Source organism: Nansenia antarctica (assembly GCF_963989245.1).
Source record: "Nansenia antarctica genome assembly, chromosome: 4".
NCBI lineage: Eukaryota > Metazoa > Chordata > Actinopteri > Argentiniformes > Microstomatidae > Nansenia > Nansenia antarctica.
This window is the reverse complement of record NC_137689.1, coordinates 44,559,737-44,578,026: the sequence shown is the minus strand read 5'-3', so window position 1 is coordinate 44,578,026 and position 18,290 is coordinate 44,559,737. Positions and strand designations below refer to the sequence as shown.

The following is an 18,290-nucleotide window of genomic DNA, read 5'->3' as shown; positions in this document are numbered from 1 at the left end:
GGGTGTGGTCAGGGTGTGGTCAGGGGGGTGTGGTCAGGGGTGTGGTCAGGGTGTGGTCACCTGGACGTCTCGGAGCAGCTTGGGCAGGTGGAACTGCCACTCCTTACAGAAGCTGGCCAGCTGCAGCAGGAAGCCCACCGTGTGGTCCGCCTCGTCCAGACACACCAGACTCTGGACCGTACGCACCGCGTTCAGACACTGGGGGGGGGGGGGGCAGGACCATGGTGAGTTAGACACGCACACGCACCTCCATATTCCGACATGAATTCCGACGCATGCACACAGATTTGTCATTGGGGGATTAAAATATACACACAAAGACACACGCACACACACACACACACACACACACACACACACACACACACACACACACACACACCTGTAGTATGCGTTCTTGATGGACTCCCACAAAGTCGAGCGCCTCGTTGATGAAGTTGTAGCGCAGCGTCTTGAGCAGGCTCTCCATGAGGGAGGTGCAGAGGCGGTACACCCCCGGCCAGCAGGGGGAGTCCTGCGCCTTGCGGGAGAAGCCCTGCCAGGAAAACATCATCCAGAGTCTCTGACTGGGACTGGGCTGGGCTGTGTGTTACAGGTGGTAAACTAACACCACCACTGAAACATCAACGTTAGTTGGTCACCTACCTGTGAGGCTCCGTTGGACGGCCCTTCATACACACTGAGCAAAGGGAGGCAGATGCTCTGGATGACTCCAGCCCCGGCCACAGCTGCTGCCCCCTGGTGGACAAGACACGTCACTGTATTGGTCAAACCTCACTGATCCTGACATGGTGGATGACAGTACCGTCTCAACATTTCAATATTATACCGGATATATTAGTAGTGTGCTTGCGGTACCTGCGGGGTGCGTGCCAGCGTGAGGAGGAGGTGCAGCGTGGCCTCGGTGAAGTACAGGTTCTGTTTGCAGCGCAGGCTCAGCTCCAGAGCGCTCAGGACCGAGGGCAGCACCGGGACGTTCCTCATCACCAGCACCCAGTGCTCCCCGTCCTCGTCCGCCCGACACAGCTCCTTGGCCAGGTGCAGCGCCAGCACACACACCTGTTGGGGAAGGGGGGCGGGAAAACACACCACAAACACACAGCTGAACGTCAACGTTCTGGAGAGGACGGATCCTGCCGCTGCTTTGCGCAGATGTGCGGTTAAGAGAGCCCCTCCCTCCCTCCCTCCATCCCTCCTCACCCCGTCTCTCTGGTCCCTCTGGACACTGCGGGGGACGTCTGTCTCCATGCTGTCCTTGTCCTCGGGGACGTCGGCCGCCTGGCCCGCGTGACGGGTGCTGTCCATCAGTGCCAGGGCCTCGTCCTGCACCGTCTCGCACACGCACAGCAGCAGCTGGGGCAGCTGGGAGATCTCCCCGCCTGACCGATGAGAAAACCAAACAAACCCGTTAACCAAACCGTACACCGTGTTCTAGAAGGAGGGACTCCCTGTCACACGCGTCGGCCAGCGTCTCACCGTTGAGGCCCTGGATCTGCAGCACGGAGATGAGAGCAGAGAACACCTTGGCCTTGGTCCTCTCCATCATGGGCTGGTCAGCCTGCAGGAGGCTCTCCAGGATCAGAGAGAGGGGACACAGCACGTCAGGAGCCGTGGCCACCACGCTGCAGGGAGAGGGGCAGTGGTGTGCAGTCAGGTGAGGCAGGGTAGGCAGTGTAAGAATATCAGTCTTTTTAAAAGATTTTTGTATATTTTTTTTTATCTCAGAAATATATATTTATTTATTTATTTTACTCATTATTCTTAACTTTAATGTGTTAAAATGTTGTTAAAATAAAAATAAATGATGTAAAATGTGTTGTTTTAAAAATATAATGCATGCCCTGGCACCAGGAGAGTTTGCTCCCAAAGCTAGCTGATTGCTGGCGAGAGGCTGAGGCAGACTGTGCTTGTGCCTCTATGTGCTATGCGAAGTGATAGACCAACGGTTTCGTAGGTTTGCGCATGCGTAGTCTGTTCTCACATTGTCTTCATTGATGGACGTTGAGGCACCGTGCCACGCTGCCTCTGACAGCATGATTGACAGTTTGCGGTTGGCTTGCCGTAGCGGCATCCTCTGCTGTTCGCGCCGCGGTTCTAAATTTCCCCAGCTAACTTGCGATCGGCATCATGGATATCCAACAGTTAAAAAGATTTTCAACCTTCGGTTTTGAGCAAAAACTAAATGTGATTGAAAATGGGAGGGCAACACCTGACCTATCTCAATTAACCCAAAGGAAAGGACAGAAGATTGTACGAACATTTCAAACGGAATGGTACAAAAAAAAGGACTGGCTATGTGGATGTAGCCAGGCTAACAAGCTATTCTGCTTCCCTTGCCTACTGTTCTCGTCTAGCGACAGCGTGTGGGTCTTCTGCTTCGGCGTATGGGTAGTTGTTTTCCTCTCCACTCCACCAGGCTCGGGGCCGAGGGGCTACCCTTTTACCACCCCGAGACCTGGTTGAGGGGCTCACCCGGGCTATATTTCTGGAACCCCTCCAGAAGCCACGTCATCGTCTCGTCATCTAATACCGACAGACCATGCATCCCGTTGGGTGGGTGGTACACCGGGCAATCCAGGATAACATGGTCTGCGGTTTGGTCCTCTGCGCCACACTCGCACGACGCATTTGGGGCCAAGCCCCATCTGTGCATTGATGAGCGGAAACGCCCGACGCCAGTCCGGAGACAACTGAGCCTCACCAGGATAGCCTTGGCAAGTCCATCCCGAGGGGCTCAGGGCCGGCGACTGGGATGTGGTCGCGGAGTTTGGAGGTGTTAGCCTCCCACTCCGCGCGCCACATATAATCCGCCCATCCTGCCATCCTGCGGCAGGCACAAATGGGTGTCTCGACTTGAGACGCCGGGAGGGCTCCGCTGTTATAGTGAGCCTATCATGGAGCAGATGGTTATTAAGCTCCACGGCCCGGCAGGCAAGACGTGCTGTGGCTCCCATGCGGTGGAGGCCTGCGGGCTGGATGCCTGCTAGGATGGGCAGGTTGTCCACGGGGGTAGGACGCAGGCATCCTGTCACAATGCGCAAGGCTTCGTTTATAGGCGAGTCGATGAGGCGGGTGTGGGCACTGCAACACCATACTGGGGCGCAGTATTCACTAGGGGTGTAACGGATCACCTAACTCACGGATCGGATCGTGTCACGGATTTTGAGTCACGGATCGGATCATTTTTCGGATCAACACAAAACTTTTTTTTATTTTTATAAAAACAACATTTTCCTTGAATTCTGTAAAAACACCACTTTTAATGTGTGAAACAAAAAAACAACATTCAAGATGTCAAAACTGATATATATAACATCTATATATAACAACATATATATATATAACATCACTGCTGCAATCTGGTTGCCAAGTGAAACCTAACTTTACCTAAATAATAAAGTGAAATCCTTTAAACATGGTAAGAAAAAAAAGTAAATAAAGCAAAGCAGCCTCAAGCTTATAACTTCATATTCATTTTCAAAAAGATGAGGATGTCCACATTGTCTGGGGAGAGGGCAGACCTATTTGCAGTCACTATGTCTCCTGCTGTGGAGAACACCCTCTCGCTAGGAACTGAAGTAGCCGGCACAGCCAGGTAGCGTCTTGCCATCATGGCAACGTGAGGGTACACACCGTAACTTTCTTATCGACCTCCCTCCTTCCATCATTATTATAAGTAACAGGGAAGCCAAAGTGCTCCCATACATGTGATTTCAATGACGAGGGAGGCCTTTCCAGTTCGCCAACGTTGCTAGCACTCGCCATGATACTTGTTGCTGTGGATTCCCAGCTTCACGTGGAGTGAGTACGTAACAGAGTACTTTTTTTGTGTGTTTACACAATCACCCAGGCTGCTTAGCGGGTGATATGACGTGATATAAGTGGGACAGAGATGAGTGAATGAATGTTGTTGTCAACTCAGTACGCATGCAGAGAGTGAGAATAAAGCGCACATGATTGTTTTTCTACCGGTTACATTTGAATGAATGAATGGTCTTTATTGTCATTGCTACAGTACAGGTACCAAACAACGAAATTTAGGAGGGGTGGCTCCCCTGGTGTTAGGAAAAAAAAAAAAAAAAAAAAACTGTTTTGCTATTGATCCGCGGTACACATGCGTTCCGAACCGTGGAGGGCGATCCGAACGGATCACGGATTATCCGTGATCCGTTACACCCCTAGTATTCACTAGTTGAATAAACGAGGGCTAGGGCTGCCGTGCGCAAGGTCCTTGCGCCGGCGCCCCAGCCCGAGCCAACCAGTCGCCTCATCAACGCCACACGAGCTGTTAACTTCTTGCGCAGTGATTCGAGGTGTCGGCGAAACGTGAGCGTCCTGTCCAATGTCACGCCTAGATAGATTGGCTCAGCGGAACATGGCAGGGGAGTTCCATCTAGGTGTACTCTAAGCTCACGTTTAGCCTCCCTGTTGTTAAGGTGGAAGGCAGCCGACACCGTCTTTGCCTCGCTAAGCTTCATATGCTTTCAAAAACACAGTGGACATCTTTACAACGTACCGACAACCACATCGACTTAGGTTCCAACTTTGAGATGATTTTTTTTTAGATACGATACTTAATACGAGTAGCACACACACACACTGTACCTCCTCCACTGTTTGAGCAGGATGAGGAGCAGGGTGGCCATCATGGAGCCCAGGCGGAGGCAGGGCTCTGACATGGGCACCAGCAGCTGAGAGAGAGGGGGGGGGGGGGGGGGGGGGGGGGGGAGTGAGTGATAGATAGTAGAACCATGGCAGTGAAATACAGCAGATGACCAGCTGTGTTGGACTCACGGCGGCTTTGGTCCCGTCCAGAACGTCCATGAACAGCTTCAGCCTTGTGGAGTCCTCTGTCAACTGCATCACCCCTGACTGGAGACACACACAGTCAGGCCGGGGGCTCACCTCACCTCCACTCACACAGCAGGGAGAGCATGCTGCTGACAACGATTAGGTCGTGGGTCTGTTTCCCGCTGGGACCATACGTACTGAAAAATGTTTGCACTCACTGCAACTTAAGTCACTTTGGATTAGAGCGTCAGCTAAATGGCGTGTATGCGACACGTTCTGGTGTTTTTGGTCGGCATGTCGGCAACCAATCAAAATGTTCAGACTTTTATTTTGAAACACGGAACCACGGAACCACAAGCCAAAATGCTGCAACGCAATGGATTGGGTGAGTAATTCCCCCACTGCTAGTTAACTAGAACACTACTTTTACATTGTTAGCAGGCTCACAAAACAAGCTGTGTTAGTTTGACTAGCGAGTGTGTCATCGATCAGAAGACCGTTGATCAGCTGATGTTTAGTTGATTCTTCCTGTCATTTTGAAGACAAAATGAAATATTGAATGCAGGGTTCCCACACCTTCTGATACATCAAATTCAAGCACCTTTTAAGGACTTTTAAGACTCAATTCACTCAAATTCAAGGACCCAACACGGCATAGTTTGAGACAGATCTAGATAAGAATTTATATAATAGGGACTATCCGCTCACAGACTACAATTAAAAAGAGAGACTTGAATGTGTGAACACTAGATGGTCTCTTGCCTTCTCTACCACAGCACAGCAAGTACATTTCTTTTGAATATATACAGTATATTTTTTTTTTGAGAGAGAGCGAGAGAGAGAGAGAGAGAGAGAGAGAGAGAGAGAGAGAGAGAGAGAGAGAGAGAGAGAGGGGAATTCAAGCTCTTTCAATGACCCATGTCTATTTTCAAAAACTTTTAAGACCTTTCTTTTCTTTTCTCAAATTCACAAACTTTCAAGGATCTCAAGGACCCGTGGGAACCCTGTGAATATGTTTGTTGGCAGTAGAGTAGAGGGGACCTACGTGACTGGTGGAGAGGATGAGGAGCATGCGCCAGGCAGAGATCAACATCTGGGTCTCGGAGAACGAGCGGATCCCCTCTTCCTCCGTTTCCGCCACGTGACACACCAGTGACTTCACGTACTGGGACCAGTACTCGTAGCGCCGCCCTGTGGAGAACTTCTGCAGCGCATCCTTCAGAGACTGCTCCAGCGAGCCGCTGAGAAGATCGGAGGGTTTTTAAGGACACAAAAACAAGATCATCAATGACTCAAATAACCAGCAGAGGATGGCTTGGATTCCTTTTGGTCTTCTAAGAAGGTTTATTGTCATCATCATCATCAATACACCTCATAACACCTAGATAGACTCAGTTACCTGGCCACATAGTAGATCTCAAGGCCAATGATTTTCATGACAAAGGCACAGGTCTCCAGAACACAAGGCTGGGGAAGGAGAAGACAGAGGGGTTAACGTTAGAGATGCTCCGATCTGATCGGCGCCGATCGATATCGGCCGATATGCCCTTGATCGGTTTTGATCGGAGTTCTCAAAACGGCCGATCAAACACGGCCGATCAGTTTACATAGAGAAATGGCGTCGCCAGTCTGGCAATATTACACAGTGTCGGAAAGAGACAACAAATATGCAGTTTGTAATGTCTGCTCAAAAGAAATACCTCGCGGAGGAACGCACGCAAGGACTTTCAATACCACGAATATCATACGGCATTTGAAGGCTTGTCACACCAAGGAATTTAACGAGTTTGATAAATTGGCGAGCGCTAAGGCCAGAGAGAAAGAGTCGTCGAAAGAACGTTCGACGCCACTCACTCAGCTAACTGTTACAGAGACATTGAAACGACAGCAACCATACGGCAACAACAACAAGAAACGAAAGGAAATAAATGCGAAAGTAATGTAATCCGCACAGTTATCCCAGACGGTAATGGACAGCCTCTTGCTTTTTGGAAGGCCAACGAAGGCCGCTTTCCTGCTCTTGCACAAGCAGCACGAGTCTTCCTCTGTGCACCTTGCACAAGTGTAGATAGCGAGCGACTTTTCAGCATAGCAGGACGATAAGAGGAACAGGCTGAGTGCCAAAAACGCTGAGATGCTTGTATTTCTCAAGGCTAATCTGCCAGTGATGCTGCTTAATCAGAAGTAAGGTTTGAGTCTGAAATCTCCTTAGGTGCAATGTTTTGTTTTTTTGTTTTATTGATTATTGCTGACTTGCTGTCTTATCTCTTCCTAAATATGACTTGAAACTGACTGACTTGAAACAGTATTTTATATTTGGCTATAGCCTGTTTATGTTGCAGTTTAGTTTGGGTATGTTTATTGTTCCTCAGGAAAGCTACAGTATAAGCTCCAAGTTCTCTAAGAGCCCCTAGTTCCTCTCATTCGAGTGGAATGTTGCACATTTGATGAGACAGTGTACATTTTATTTATTATGATTTTTATTTTCACATTTTATTTGTTTTTCCTGAAGTAAGCTACAGGTGGTTGTGAATTCAATAAAACAGATGGTTGTCAATTCATGATACTTTCTCATCTCCTAATTTCATTTGAATACTTAATATACAATGTCAATGGTGTTAAGAATAATTAAAAACATAAATAATGCTACACAATAAATAGAATGCTTCAATTGCCATTTTCGACGCTGTGATCGGTGATATCGGATCGGCAGATCACTGATTCCAGTGATCGGTGATCAGTGATCGGCACCAAAAACCCTGATCGGAGCATCTCTAGTTAACGTGCCTTCAAAGACTCATCCTGTGGAGGCTGGTGGAGGTCGATCATCTCAGTACTAATATAGATCAGTAGATCATCTCAGTACTTATATAGATCAGTAGATCATCTCAGTACTTATATAGATCAGTAGATCATCTCAGTACTAATATAGATCAGTAGATCATCTCAGTACTTATATAGATCAGTAGATCATCTCAGTACTGTATATAGATCAGTAGATCATCTCAGTACTTATATAGATCAGTAGATCATCTCAGTACTTATATAGATCAGATCATCTCAGTACTAATATAGATCAGTAGATCATCTCAGTACTAATATAGATCAGTAGATCATCTCAGTACTAATATAGATCAGTAGATCATCTCAGTACTCATATAGATCAGTAGATCATCTCAGTACTTATATAGATCAGTAGATCATCTCAGTACTTATATAGATCAGATCATCTCAGATCAGTTGACATCTACCATACCTCTGCTGTGTCTGAAGGGGGCGGGAGAGTTCCAAACAGGGGAGTTGTCAAATTTTCCCAAAACTTGTCTCTGAAAAGCAAAAGAAAGTCATTGAACTTGAAGCTCTCAAAAATAAATATGTTTCAGAATAACAGTTTTATTGTTACCAGGGGTGCAACGGTTCTCGGTTTTATATTGAACTGTACGCCATCCACGGTTCAATACGCACTAGTGAATTGTCGGTCATATTCTGTAATATTTTAGTCATATTCTGGAATGTGTCTGAATGTTAAAGTTACATAAGTATTAGGGCTGGGACGACGCGTCGACGTAATCGACTACGTCAATACGTCGACTTGCGTAATGTGCGTCGGTGCGTCGCAAATAAACAACATGGCTGCGACCAGTGGAAACATGGAGGAGGCTACTAGCTAATGTAACACAAGCAATGTAGCTCACCACAGTTTGTATGTCTTGTCTTCTGGTTTTTCCTGCATAGAGAATTATGAGGCGGCCGCCTCCGTCATATTTCTAACCGCCTCCAGCTCTCGACAAACTGACGGTCGTATTTTCTACAAGCGTTGAACTTGGTGGATTTCTGTAAAACTGCAATTGCGGCTCTGCGCCGACGTGGTGGCGGGGGCGCTGTTTCGCAAATAAGTTAGCTTTCGTTTTTGCTAGCGAAATAGCTGATAGTTGATGTTGACTGCTCAAGGAGAATACATATTTGAAAGTACAGAATGCCGAGAGCCTTATATTGCATTATATTACATTATATTTTGAATGGTCATCTGGTGCCTGAATATTGTGTTTTCCTTTACATAAATAATGACATTTCCACCATAAATTGATGCAGAAAGGGCACAAATTGGTGCATATCAATTCACCAGAATGCAAGAAATTAAGTGTTTGATGTTTAAGGACCCCCAGACAGCCCTGCTTCATGGGTCCCCCCGATGTCAAACACCACTGGTACCACCTCCGCCTCATTTTGAGCCAGGAAAAACCCTGATGGCCAGCTATTACCCAGAGTGCTTTATAAAGACACTGTTAAACAGAGAGAGACAATACAGCCATTATTTTGGGGGAAATTAAGTGATACATTAATCGAACAGCAAAAAAATAATCGTTAGACTAATCGTTAAATTAGTCGTTAGAGTAATCGACTAACCCCAAAAAATAATCGCTAGATTAATCGTTAGAAAAATAGTCGTTTGGGACAGCCCTAATAAGTATAAGCAAAATGAAGTAGCATTTTTTCTCCTCCACAAAAAACTAACAAACGTAACTAAACGTAACTAAACGTAACAAAACTGAACCGAAACCGTGACCCAAAAACCGAGGCCCATACCGAACCGTGGGCCAACTGAACCGTTGCACCCCTAATTGTTACGTCACATTACACAAGTGTAAGAGAGTAAAATTTGTACGCAAAAGGCAACATAACTCAAGATTTAAAAAGTGACAATAGTACAAGGCATAAATGACAACTAAGACAAGATACAATCAGCAGTAATAGTAAAAGAAGTAGTAGTTGGGCCAGCGTGGTGTGGGGTCAGATCACTCACTTGGTGCGGAGGACAGAGATGGCGCTCTCTCTGCGGTCCTGCCACAGGGCGTGGAGGAAGGCCAGGGCCGCGCGGTGCAGCAGGGGGGGGCACCAGTACTGACCCTGCTGCCTGGAGTCTATCAGGTCCAGCACCACCTGGAGACAGCTCCACTCCCCGAGCAGGAACTCCTACACACACACACACACACACACACACAGACACACACACACAGACACAGACACAGACAGACACACACACACAAAGGTAATATACATATATTGATGATGATGAGATGGAGGTAGTATACAGAAACTAATAATGTGGTGCTCTGTAAGGTCTGCAAATTGGAAATGGCTTATCACAGCAGTACAACTGCTATGCACACACACGTTAACTGAAAGCATCCCGTAGCGCTATCACTTTTGACTCTATTTTTATTTTGGAGAGATTTTATTTTGGACTGTAAAACAGAGTTTACCAGTTAAGACTGGGCAATTTTTTGTTGCGGAATAATTCCCTGCAGTGAAAATGCATACTTTGTTTATTGTTACATTTGTTTGTTGAGAAGATGATTTAATAAAATATTGAAATATTAATGAGAAGTTTTTTAGATTTTGGGTCGATTAACTGTTATATTAATCGAGTAATAAAAACATAATCGTAGAATAATCAATACATTTGTCGATAGATTAAACATTTTTTAATGATTAGGTGCAGCCCTATAATTAAACAAATAAAACTGAAAAAGAAATATTTTAAAAATGATTTGTAAAATGTAATTCCTAGTGAGCAAAAAGTTAGGACACCCTTACATTTATTGCTATTTAAAATGCCTAAATTAGAATCAAACCATCATAGAATCCACTATGAATTCTTCATTGTACTTGAGGAAAATGTGAGACCATCTGTCCAGAAATAGAAGCTGAAGCGGATGTGGACCATGCAACATGACAATGACCCAAAATCGTAAAGCCACCAAGGAATGGTTCAAAAGAAAGAAATGGAGAGTTCTGGAAGGGCCCGGAATGGTCCAAGCCGGGTTTTAATTCTATTGAGATGCTGTGGGGTCAAACATGACACAGCTGAAGGAATTCTGCATGGAGGAGTGGGAAAAACGTTCTCCCGGTTGATGTCAGAGACTAATAGAGAGGTTATTTCAGCCAAAAGGAGACACTACCAGCTATTAGGGCATCTTAACTTTTTCCTTAGTAGGAATTGGCATCTGTGTTAATCTTTTGTTAAATACCCGCTAATAACAATTTAAATAATTTTTGGTTCGATTACATCATCTCGATTACATCATCTCACCCGCCCACACCCACCCACACAACCACACCCACGCACCCCCCCCCACACACACACACCTTTGAACCCTCGCTCCCGTCCTTCACTTCCAGGTTGAGGAACAGCTCTATGAGCCCTGGCTGGGTTTCCACAGCGACAGTGAGGAACTCCAGGATCATGACCTTGATCCTCATGTCCTCCGTCCTGCTCTGCAGCCGCGTCAGGAAGGCGTCTCTGATGGCCGTGGCGTCGCTGCCCAGGCAGGCGTACACAGACATGGGCGCCACCTGGATGACAGGAGGGGGAAGTACATCACCACCACTGACAGCACGACCACCTACCCTCAGACACACCAACTACCCTCAGACACACCAACTACCCTCAGACACACCAACTACCCTCACACACACCAACTACCCTCACACACACCAACTACCCTCACACACACCAACTACCCTCACACACACCAACTACCCTCACACACACCAACTACCCTCACACACACCAACTACCCTCACACACACCAACTACCCTCACACACACCACCTACCCTCACACACACCAACTACCCTCACACACACCAACTACCCTCACACACACCAACTACCCTCACACACACCACCTACCCTCACACACACCAACTACCCTCAGACACACCAACTACCCTCAGACACACCAACTACCCTCACACACACCAACTACCCTCACACACACCAACTACCCTCACACACACCAACTACCCTCACACACACCAACTACCCTCACACACACCAACTACCCTCACACACACCAACTACCCTCACACACACCAACTACCCTCACACACACCAACTACCCTCAGACACACCAACTACCCTCAGACACAGACACACACGCCAACACACACACACACACACGCTGTCACACACACCTACCACCCTCAGAGACAAACACACACTGTCACACAGACAGGGCCATCAGCAAAGCTACTTTAACACGGTTTCAGCTTTCTACCCCCAAAAAACAACTGTACTGTGAGTGACTCAGAGCGTTGGAAACCTGCTGAAGGAACAGGAGGGTGTGAGGCGTTGCCGTGGTGACAGTCTTACCGTGGCCAGCCTCTTCAGCAGCTGGACGGCCAGGCGCGGCAGGGCTGGGTCGTGTTTGTGGTAGATGTACTTGGCCAGGACGGCGATCAGGTTGTTGCCGTGGTGACCGCCGCCGTGCTGCGTCAGGGCCTGCTCCAGGGGGGACACGGCGTCCGAGGGGGGCTTCAGGCGGATCACGTTGTTGGTGACGGAGAAGGCCAGCTTCACCGTCTGGATCAGCACCTGGCCCGGGCCCTCAGAGTTGCCACTAGAGGGGGACAGAGAGGTGACGTCGACTGTGCGTGTGTGTGTGTGTGTGTGTGTGTCACCTGCTAGGCTGCGCGGCCAGGACCAGGTCTATGGTGTGTGTGTGTGTGTGTGGGTCACCTGCTGGGCTGGGCAGCTAGGACCAGGTCTATGGTGTGTGTGTGTGTGTGTGTGTGTGTGTGTGTGTGTGAGTGTGTGTGTGTGTGTGTGTGTGTGTGTGTGTGTCACCTGCTGGGCTGGGCGGACAGGACCAGGTCTATGGTGTGTGTGTGTGTGTGTGTGTGTGTGTGTGTGTGTGTGTGTGTGTGTCACCTGCTGGGCTGGGCGGCCAGGACCAGGTCTATGGTGTCCACTCCGACCCCCATGATGTTGACCACGGCCTGCCCGGCCTCTGTGTTGGCCAGGCTGTAGATACACAGAGACTGGAGGGTGGGCGTGCTGCCAGGCAGGGAGGAGGGAGGGGAGAACGACATGAGAAGAATATTAAAAACTGCAACAATAATAATAATAATAATGAAGATCCTGCCTATTTGTTTGCTAACAGTCAGGGTTCGACATTAACACTTGCCCGCTTGCCGGACGGCGCAGGCGCCAGACCAGACTAGATGATCGTGGAGTGAAGATGTTATTCAAGCGTACGCGCCTGTCGATCACGCGTCGCGTACGCTTTAATAATATCTTCACTCCACGATCATCTAGTCTGGTCTGGCGCCTGCGCCGTCCGTTGTTCTTCCTGCACACCGATACACAGATCCAGGATCCAGCAGCGTCGTCGCTGTCTCGCAAACAAACCTGGCAATTTTTTACTTGCCCCGGGCAATCGTTAATGTCGGACCTTCGAACCCTGCACAGTTGTGTTTCACATGACAGTAGCCATGGTGAAGAGGAAGATTGTTGTTGTTGTGTGTGTGTGTGTGTGTGTGTGTATATGTGTGTGTGTGTGTGTGTGTGTGTGTGTGTGTATGTGTGTGTGTGTGTGTACCTGGCCGGGGCCTCTCCCTCTGGGCTCAGGTTGAGGATGGCATGGACCAGCTCCAGGATCAGACACCCTACCACCACAGGAAGCAAAACACCTTAGTAAAGTACTGGGTTCCTGCAGGCTTCAAAGTCAAATGGAAGACTTTTTAAGACCCCGCGGGAACCCTGAAAGTCATCCCTAGGACTAACGGACAAAGTATGAACAAAGTAACCTGGAACGCAAAGCTAATTGCTGAGGACCTAAGTAAGACTTTGATGCCTGTGATGACCTGTCTGTTCATGTTAAAACTGGAAGTATATATATATATATATATATATATATATATGTTACGGTACATGTGGGAAATCGGTACATGTGGGAAAACTAGGGTTAGGGTTAGGTGCTAGGGTGCTACGGTTAGGGTTAGGGTTAGACATGCCAGCATGGACCAAGTCGACATAGCACCTAATCCTAACCCTAGTTTTCCCACATGTACCGATTTCCCACATGTACCGTAATACAGTACAGGCCAAAAGTTTGGACACACCTTCTCATTCAATGCGTTTCCTTTATTTTCATGACTATTTACATTGTAGATTCTCACTGAAGGCATCTAAACTATGAATGAACACATATGGAATTATGTAATTAACAAAAAAGTGTGAAATAACTCTAAATATGTCTTATATTTTAGATTCCTCAAAGTAGCCACCCTTTGCTTTTTTGATAGCGCTGCAAACCCTTGGTGTTCTCTCAATGAGCTTCATGAAGTAGTCCCCTGAAATGGTTTTCACTTCACAGGTGTGCCTTGTCAGGGTTCATTAGTGGAATTTCTTGCCTTATTAATGGGTTGGGACCATCAGTTGTGTTGTGCAGAAGTCAGGTTGATACACAGCCGACAGCCCTATTGGACAACTGTTAGAATTCATATTATGGCAAGAACCAATCAGCTAAGTAAAGAGAAACGAGTGGCCATCATTACTTTAAGAAATTAAGGTCAGTCAGTCCGGAAAATTGCAAAAACTTTGAATGTGTCCCCAAGTGCAGTCGCAAAAAACATCAAGCGCTACAACGAAACTGTCTCACATGAGGACCGCCCAAGGAAAGGAAGACCAAGAGTCACCTCTGCTGCTGAGGATAAGTTCATCCGAGTCACCAGCCTCAGAAATCGCATGTTAACAGCAGCTCAGATTAGAGACCAGATGAATGCCACTCATAGGGCTTTCACACTGGCAGTTCCGAACGCCGGTTCGCGTTCGCGTGCCGAAACCTCTGAACGTTGGCGCTGTCTGGCGAACGAGCCCGCGTTCATACCAGTGTATCATTCGCCAGACAGCGCCAACGTTCGGAGGTTTCGGCACGCGAACGCGAACCGGCGTTCGGAACTGCCGGTGTGTAAGCCCTAACAGAGTTCTAGCAGCAGACACATCTCTAGAACAACTGTTAAGAGGAGACTGCACGAATCAGGCCTTCATGGTCAAATAGCTGCTAGGAAACCACTGCTAAGGAGAGGCAACAAGCAGAAGAGATTTGTTTGGGCCAAGAAACACAAGGAATGGACATTAGACCAGACAGTGGAAATCTGTGCTTTGGTCTGATGAGTCCAAATTTGAGATCTTTGGTTCCAACCGCCGTGTCTTTGTGCGACGCAGAAAAAGTGAACGGATGGATTCTACATGCCTGGTTCCCACCATGAAGCATGGAGGAGGAGGTGTGATGGTGCTTTGCTGGTGACACTGTTGGGGATTTATTCAAAATTATGCAAAAGGCATACTGAACCAGCATGGCTACCACAGCATCCTGCAGCGACATGCCATCCCATCCGGTTTGCGTTTAGTTGGACCATCATTTATTTTCCAACAGGACAATGACCCCAAACACACATCCAGGCTGTGTAAGGGCTATTTGACCAAGAAGGAGAGTGATGGAGTGCTGCGCCAGATGACCTGGCCTCCACAGTCACCGGACCTGAAGAGATGGTTTGGGATGAGCTGGACCGCAGAGTGAAGGCAAAAGGGCCAACAAGTGCTAAGCATCTCTGGGAACTCCTTCAAGACTGTTGGAAAACCATTTCAGGTGACTACCTCTTGAAGCTCATCAAGAGAATGCCAAGAGTGTGCAAAGCAGTAATCAGAGCAAAGGGTGGCTACTTTGAAGAAACTAGAATATCAGACATGTTTTCAGTTATTTCACACTTTTTTGTTAAGTACATAATTCCACATGTGTTCATTCATAGTTTTGATGCCTTCAGTGAGAATCTACAATGTAAATAGTCATGAAAATAAAGGCAACGCATTGAATGAGAAGGTGTGTCTAAACTTTGCCCCCCCCCCCTCACCTATCCTCTCCCTGACTCCGTAGGTGTTGTAGCGCCACTTGTGGTAGGTAGGCAGCATCTCCTTCAGCACCAGCAGCACACAGGGGATCAGCCCTTTGTTCTGAGTGCTGCCCAGCTGGCCCTGGAAGACACACACGCACACGCACACGCACACGCACACACCCATCAACATCACTTCAGAGGTCAGATAGTTCCAGTAGAGCGTCATCATTGAGTACAACTGTATGAAACGTGTGGCCAGTGTTTCCCATTAATTACCTAGACTGTGACGGCCCTAGACATTTGTCTTGCTATAGTCTAAATTGTCTCTCCAGTCTAATTTGTCTTGCTATAGTCTAATTTGTCCTTCGATAGTCTAATTTGTTCCTTCTAGGGGTGCAACGGTTCAGTTGGTCCACGGTTCAGTATGAACCTCGGTTTTTGGGTCACGGTTTCGGTTCGGTTTCGGTACGTGTTTTTGTGCGTAAGGAGACAAACTTTACAAACTGGTACTTTACTTTATTTTGCTTATACTTATGGAACTTTAACATTTAGACACATTCCAGAATATGACTGGTATATTGTATAATATAAACACATATAAATATATATAAACAAAAAATAATAGATTGTAAGCTTTCAAATTACATACATATCATACATTGAAATCCGAAAAAAGATGACGAAGTTGGAGTCATTTGAATGTTGTTAGACCTCAGGCACATATTGGGTTAAACTGGCTGTATAATGAAACCGGAAGCAAACGTTTCTAACAGCTAGCGGCTAACAAAGCACAGCGCTATGAAGGTCTTAACTGTATTTTAATAACATCACAACATGCTGATAGAACATCAACATGCTAAAAATACATAATTAGATGATCACACAGTCCTTGCTTTTGAACACGTCCTAAAACTAAAGTATATTTACAAGCCATGTAAACCGATAGTCGATTAACGATAGCCTGTTATTGTTAAACAATAACAATGAATCCATTCCACAAAGTATACATATTAAGAGAGAGCTATTTATAGCGGTTTCATGTATGCGAGTGGTTTGCGGTTTCACCAACTGCAGTCATAAATGTGCCTCTTAGGCTTGACGACTGGTATAGGAAAGATAGAAATGAAAGTAAAAATGCACTTTAGCTATGAGAGAGCTGTACCAGCTGTAGCCCATATATGCATTCTGCGCATATTATGCGCTGATACGACACACATGAAGCATTTCTGCGGCACACGTTTCCGTTCACTGTTTTCACTCCCTCATCGCTGTATTCAATGCCAAAACCAGAATTAATGACCCCACAACGCACAAACCTCCAGGGTTCACTAGTGTATTGAACCTCCAGGGTTCACTAGTGTATTGAACCTCCAGGGTTCACTAGTGTATTGAACCGTGGAAGGTGAACCGTACCGTCCGTTATAAAACCGAGAACCGTTGCACCCCTAGTTCCTTCATAGTCTAATTTGTCTTGCTAGTCTAAATTGTCCCTCCATAGTCTAATTTGTCCCTTCATAGTCTAGTTTGTCTTGCTATAGTCTAAATTGTCCCTCCATAGTCTAATTTGTTCTGCTATAGTCTAATTTGTCCTGCCATAGTCTAATTTGTCCCTCCATAGTCTAATTTGTCCTGCCATAGTCTAATTTGTCCTGCCATAGTCTAATTTGTCCCGCCATAGTCTAATTTGTCCCTCCATAGTCTAATTTGTCCTGCCATAGTCTAATTTGTCCTGCCATAGTCTAACTTGTCCTTCCAGTCTATTTTGTCCCGCCATAGTCTAATTTGTCCTGCCATAGTCTAATTTGTCCCTCCATAGTCTAATTTGTCCTGCCATAGTCTAATTTGTCCTTCCAGTCTATTTTGTCCCGCCATAGTCTAATTTGTCCTGCCATAGTCTAATTTGTCCTGCTATAGTCTAATTTGTCCTTCCATAGTCTAATTGGTCCTTCCATAGTCTAATTGGTCCTTCCATAGTCTAATTTGTCCTTCCAGTCTAATTTGTCCCTCCATAGTCTAATTTGTCCTGCCATAGTCTAATTTGTCCCCCCATAGTCTAATTTGTCCTGCCAGTCTAATTTGTCCCTCCATAGTCTAATTTGTCCCTCCATAGTCTAATTTGTCCTGCCATAGTCTAATTTGTCCTTCCAGTCTAATTTGTCCCTCCATAGTCTAATTTGTCCTGCCATAGTCTAATTTGTCCCCCCATAGTCTAATTTGTCCTGCCAGTCTAATTTGTCCTTCCATAGGCTAATTTGTTCTGCTATAGTCTCATTTGTCCTGCCATAGTCTAATTTGTCCCCCCGTAGTCTAATTTGTCCCTCAATAGTCTAATTTGTCCTGCCATAGTCTAATTTGTCCTTCCATAGTCTAATTTGTCCTTCCATAGTCTAATTTGTCCCCCCATAGTCTAATTTGTCCTTCCATAGTCTAATTTGTCCCCCCATAGTCTAATTTGTCCCGCCATAGTCTAATTTGTCCTTCCATAGTCTAATTTGTCCCCCCATAGTCTAATTTGTCCCGCCATAGTCTAATTTGTCCTTCCATAGTCTAATTTGTCCCCCCATAGTCTAATTTGTCCTGCCATAGTTTCTTAACAAACTGGAAATATTTTTACCTGAGAGAGATGCGATCCTTGGGATTCACACTGCATCTACTGTAGGTCCGTACAATTTTGATAATCGCCGTACAATTTAGCATTATGGATAATCCCTCTGACTCCCACCCCCACCCCCGTTGACCAAAGAGTTGAGCGGGTCCGAGGCCCACCCTGCCACAGCCTCCTGTGGTGGAGCACTGTGTGGTGAGGACGGCTCACCT

General features: G+C 46.7%; 1 protein-coding gene across 1 annotated transcript in view; it reads right to left on the bottom strand.

Moving 5' to 3' along the window:
- nup188 (nucleoporin 188) overlaps nt 1-18,290 on the bottom strand; it is a gene marked incomplete at its 5' end in the record, with an annotated part of 32,170 nt that overhangs the window by 3,514 nt on the left and 10,366 nt on the right. Inside the window, 18 exons of the mRNA XM_080528309.1 lie at nt 61-198; nt 383-535; nt 646-738; nt 859-1,059; nt 1,201-1,379; nt 1,477-1,622; nt 4,606-4,691; nt 4,795-4,872; nt 5,837-6,032; nt 6,191-6,258; nt 8,048-8,117; nt 9,596-9,765; nt 10,942-11,148; nt 11,950-12,196; nt 12,508-12,633; nt 13,178-13,244; nt 15,492-15,612; nt 18,289-18,290. The exon at nt 18,289-18,290 is cut by the window's right edge and continues 113 nt beyond it. Coding sequence (XP_080384435.1) covers nt 61-198; nt 383-535; nt 646-738; nt 859-1,059; nt 1,201-1,379; nt 1,477-1,622; nt 4,606-4,691; nt 4,795-4,872; nt 5,837-6,032; nt 6,191-6,258; nt 8,048-8,117; nt 9,596-9,765; nt 10,942-11,148; nt 11,950-12,196; nt 12,508-12,633; nt 13,178-13,244; nt 15,492-15,612; nt 18,289-18,290 — 2,348 coding nt within the window. The remainder of the gene's footprint in view (nt 1-60; nt 199-382; nt 536-645; nt 739-858; nt 1,060-1,200; nt 1,380-1,476; nt 1,623-4,605; nt 4,692-4,794; nt 4,873-5,836; nt 6,033-6,190; nt 6,259-8,047; nt 8,118-9,595; nt 9,766-10,941; nt 11,149-11,949; nt 12,197-12,507; nt 12,634-13,177; nt 13,245-15,491; nt 15,613-18,288) is intronic.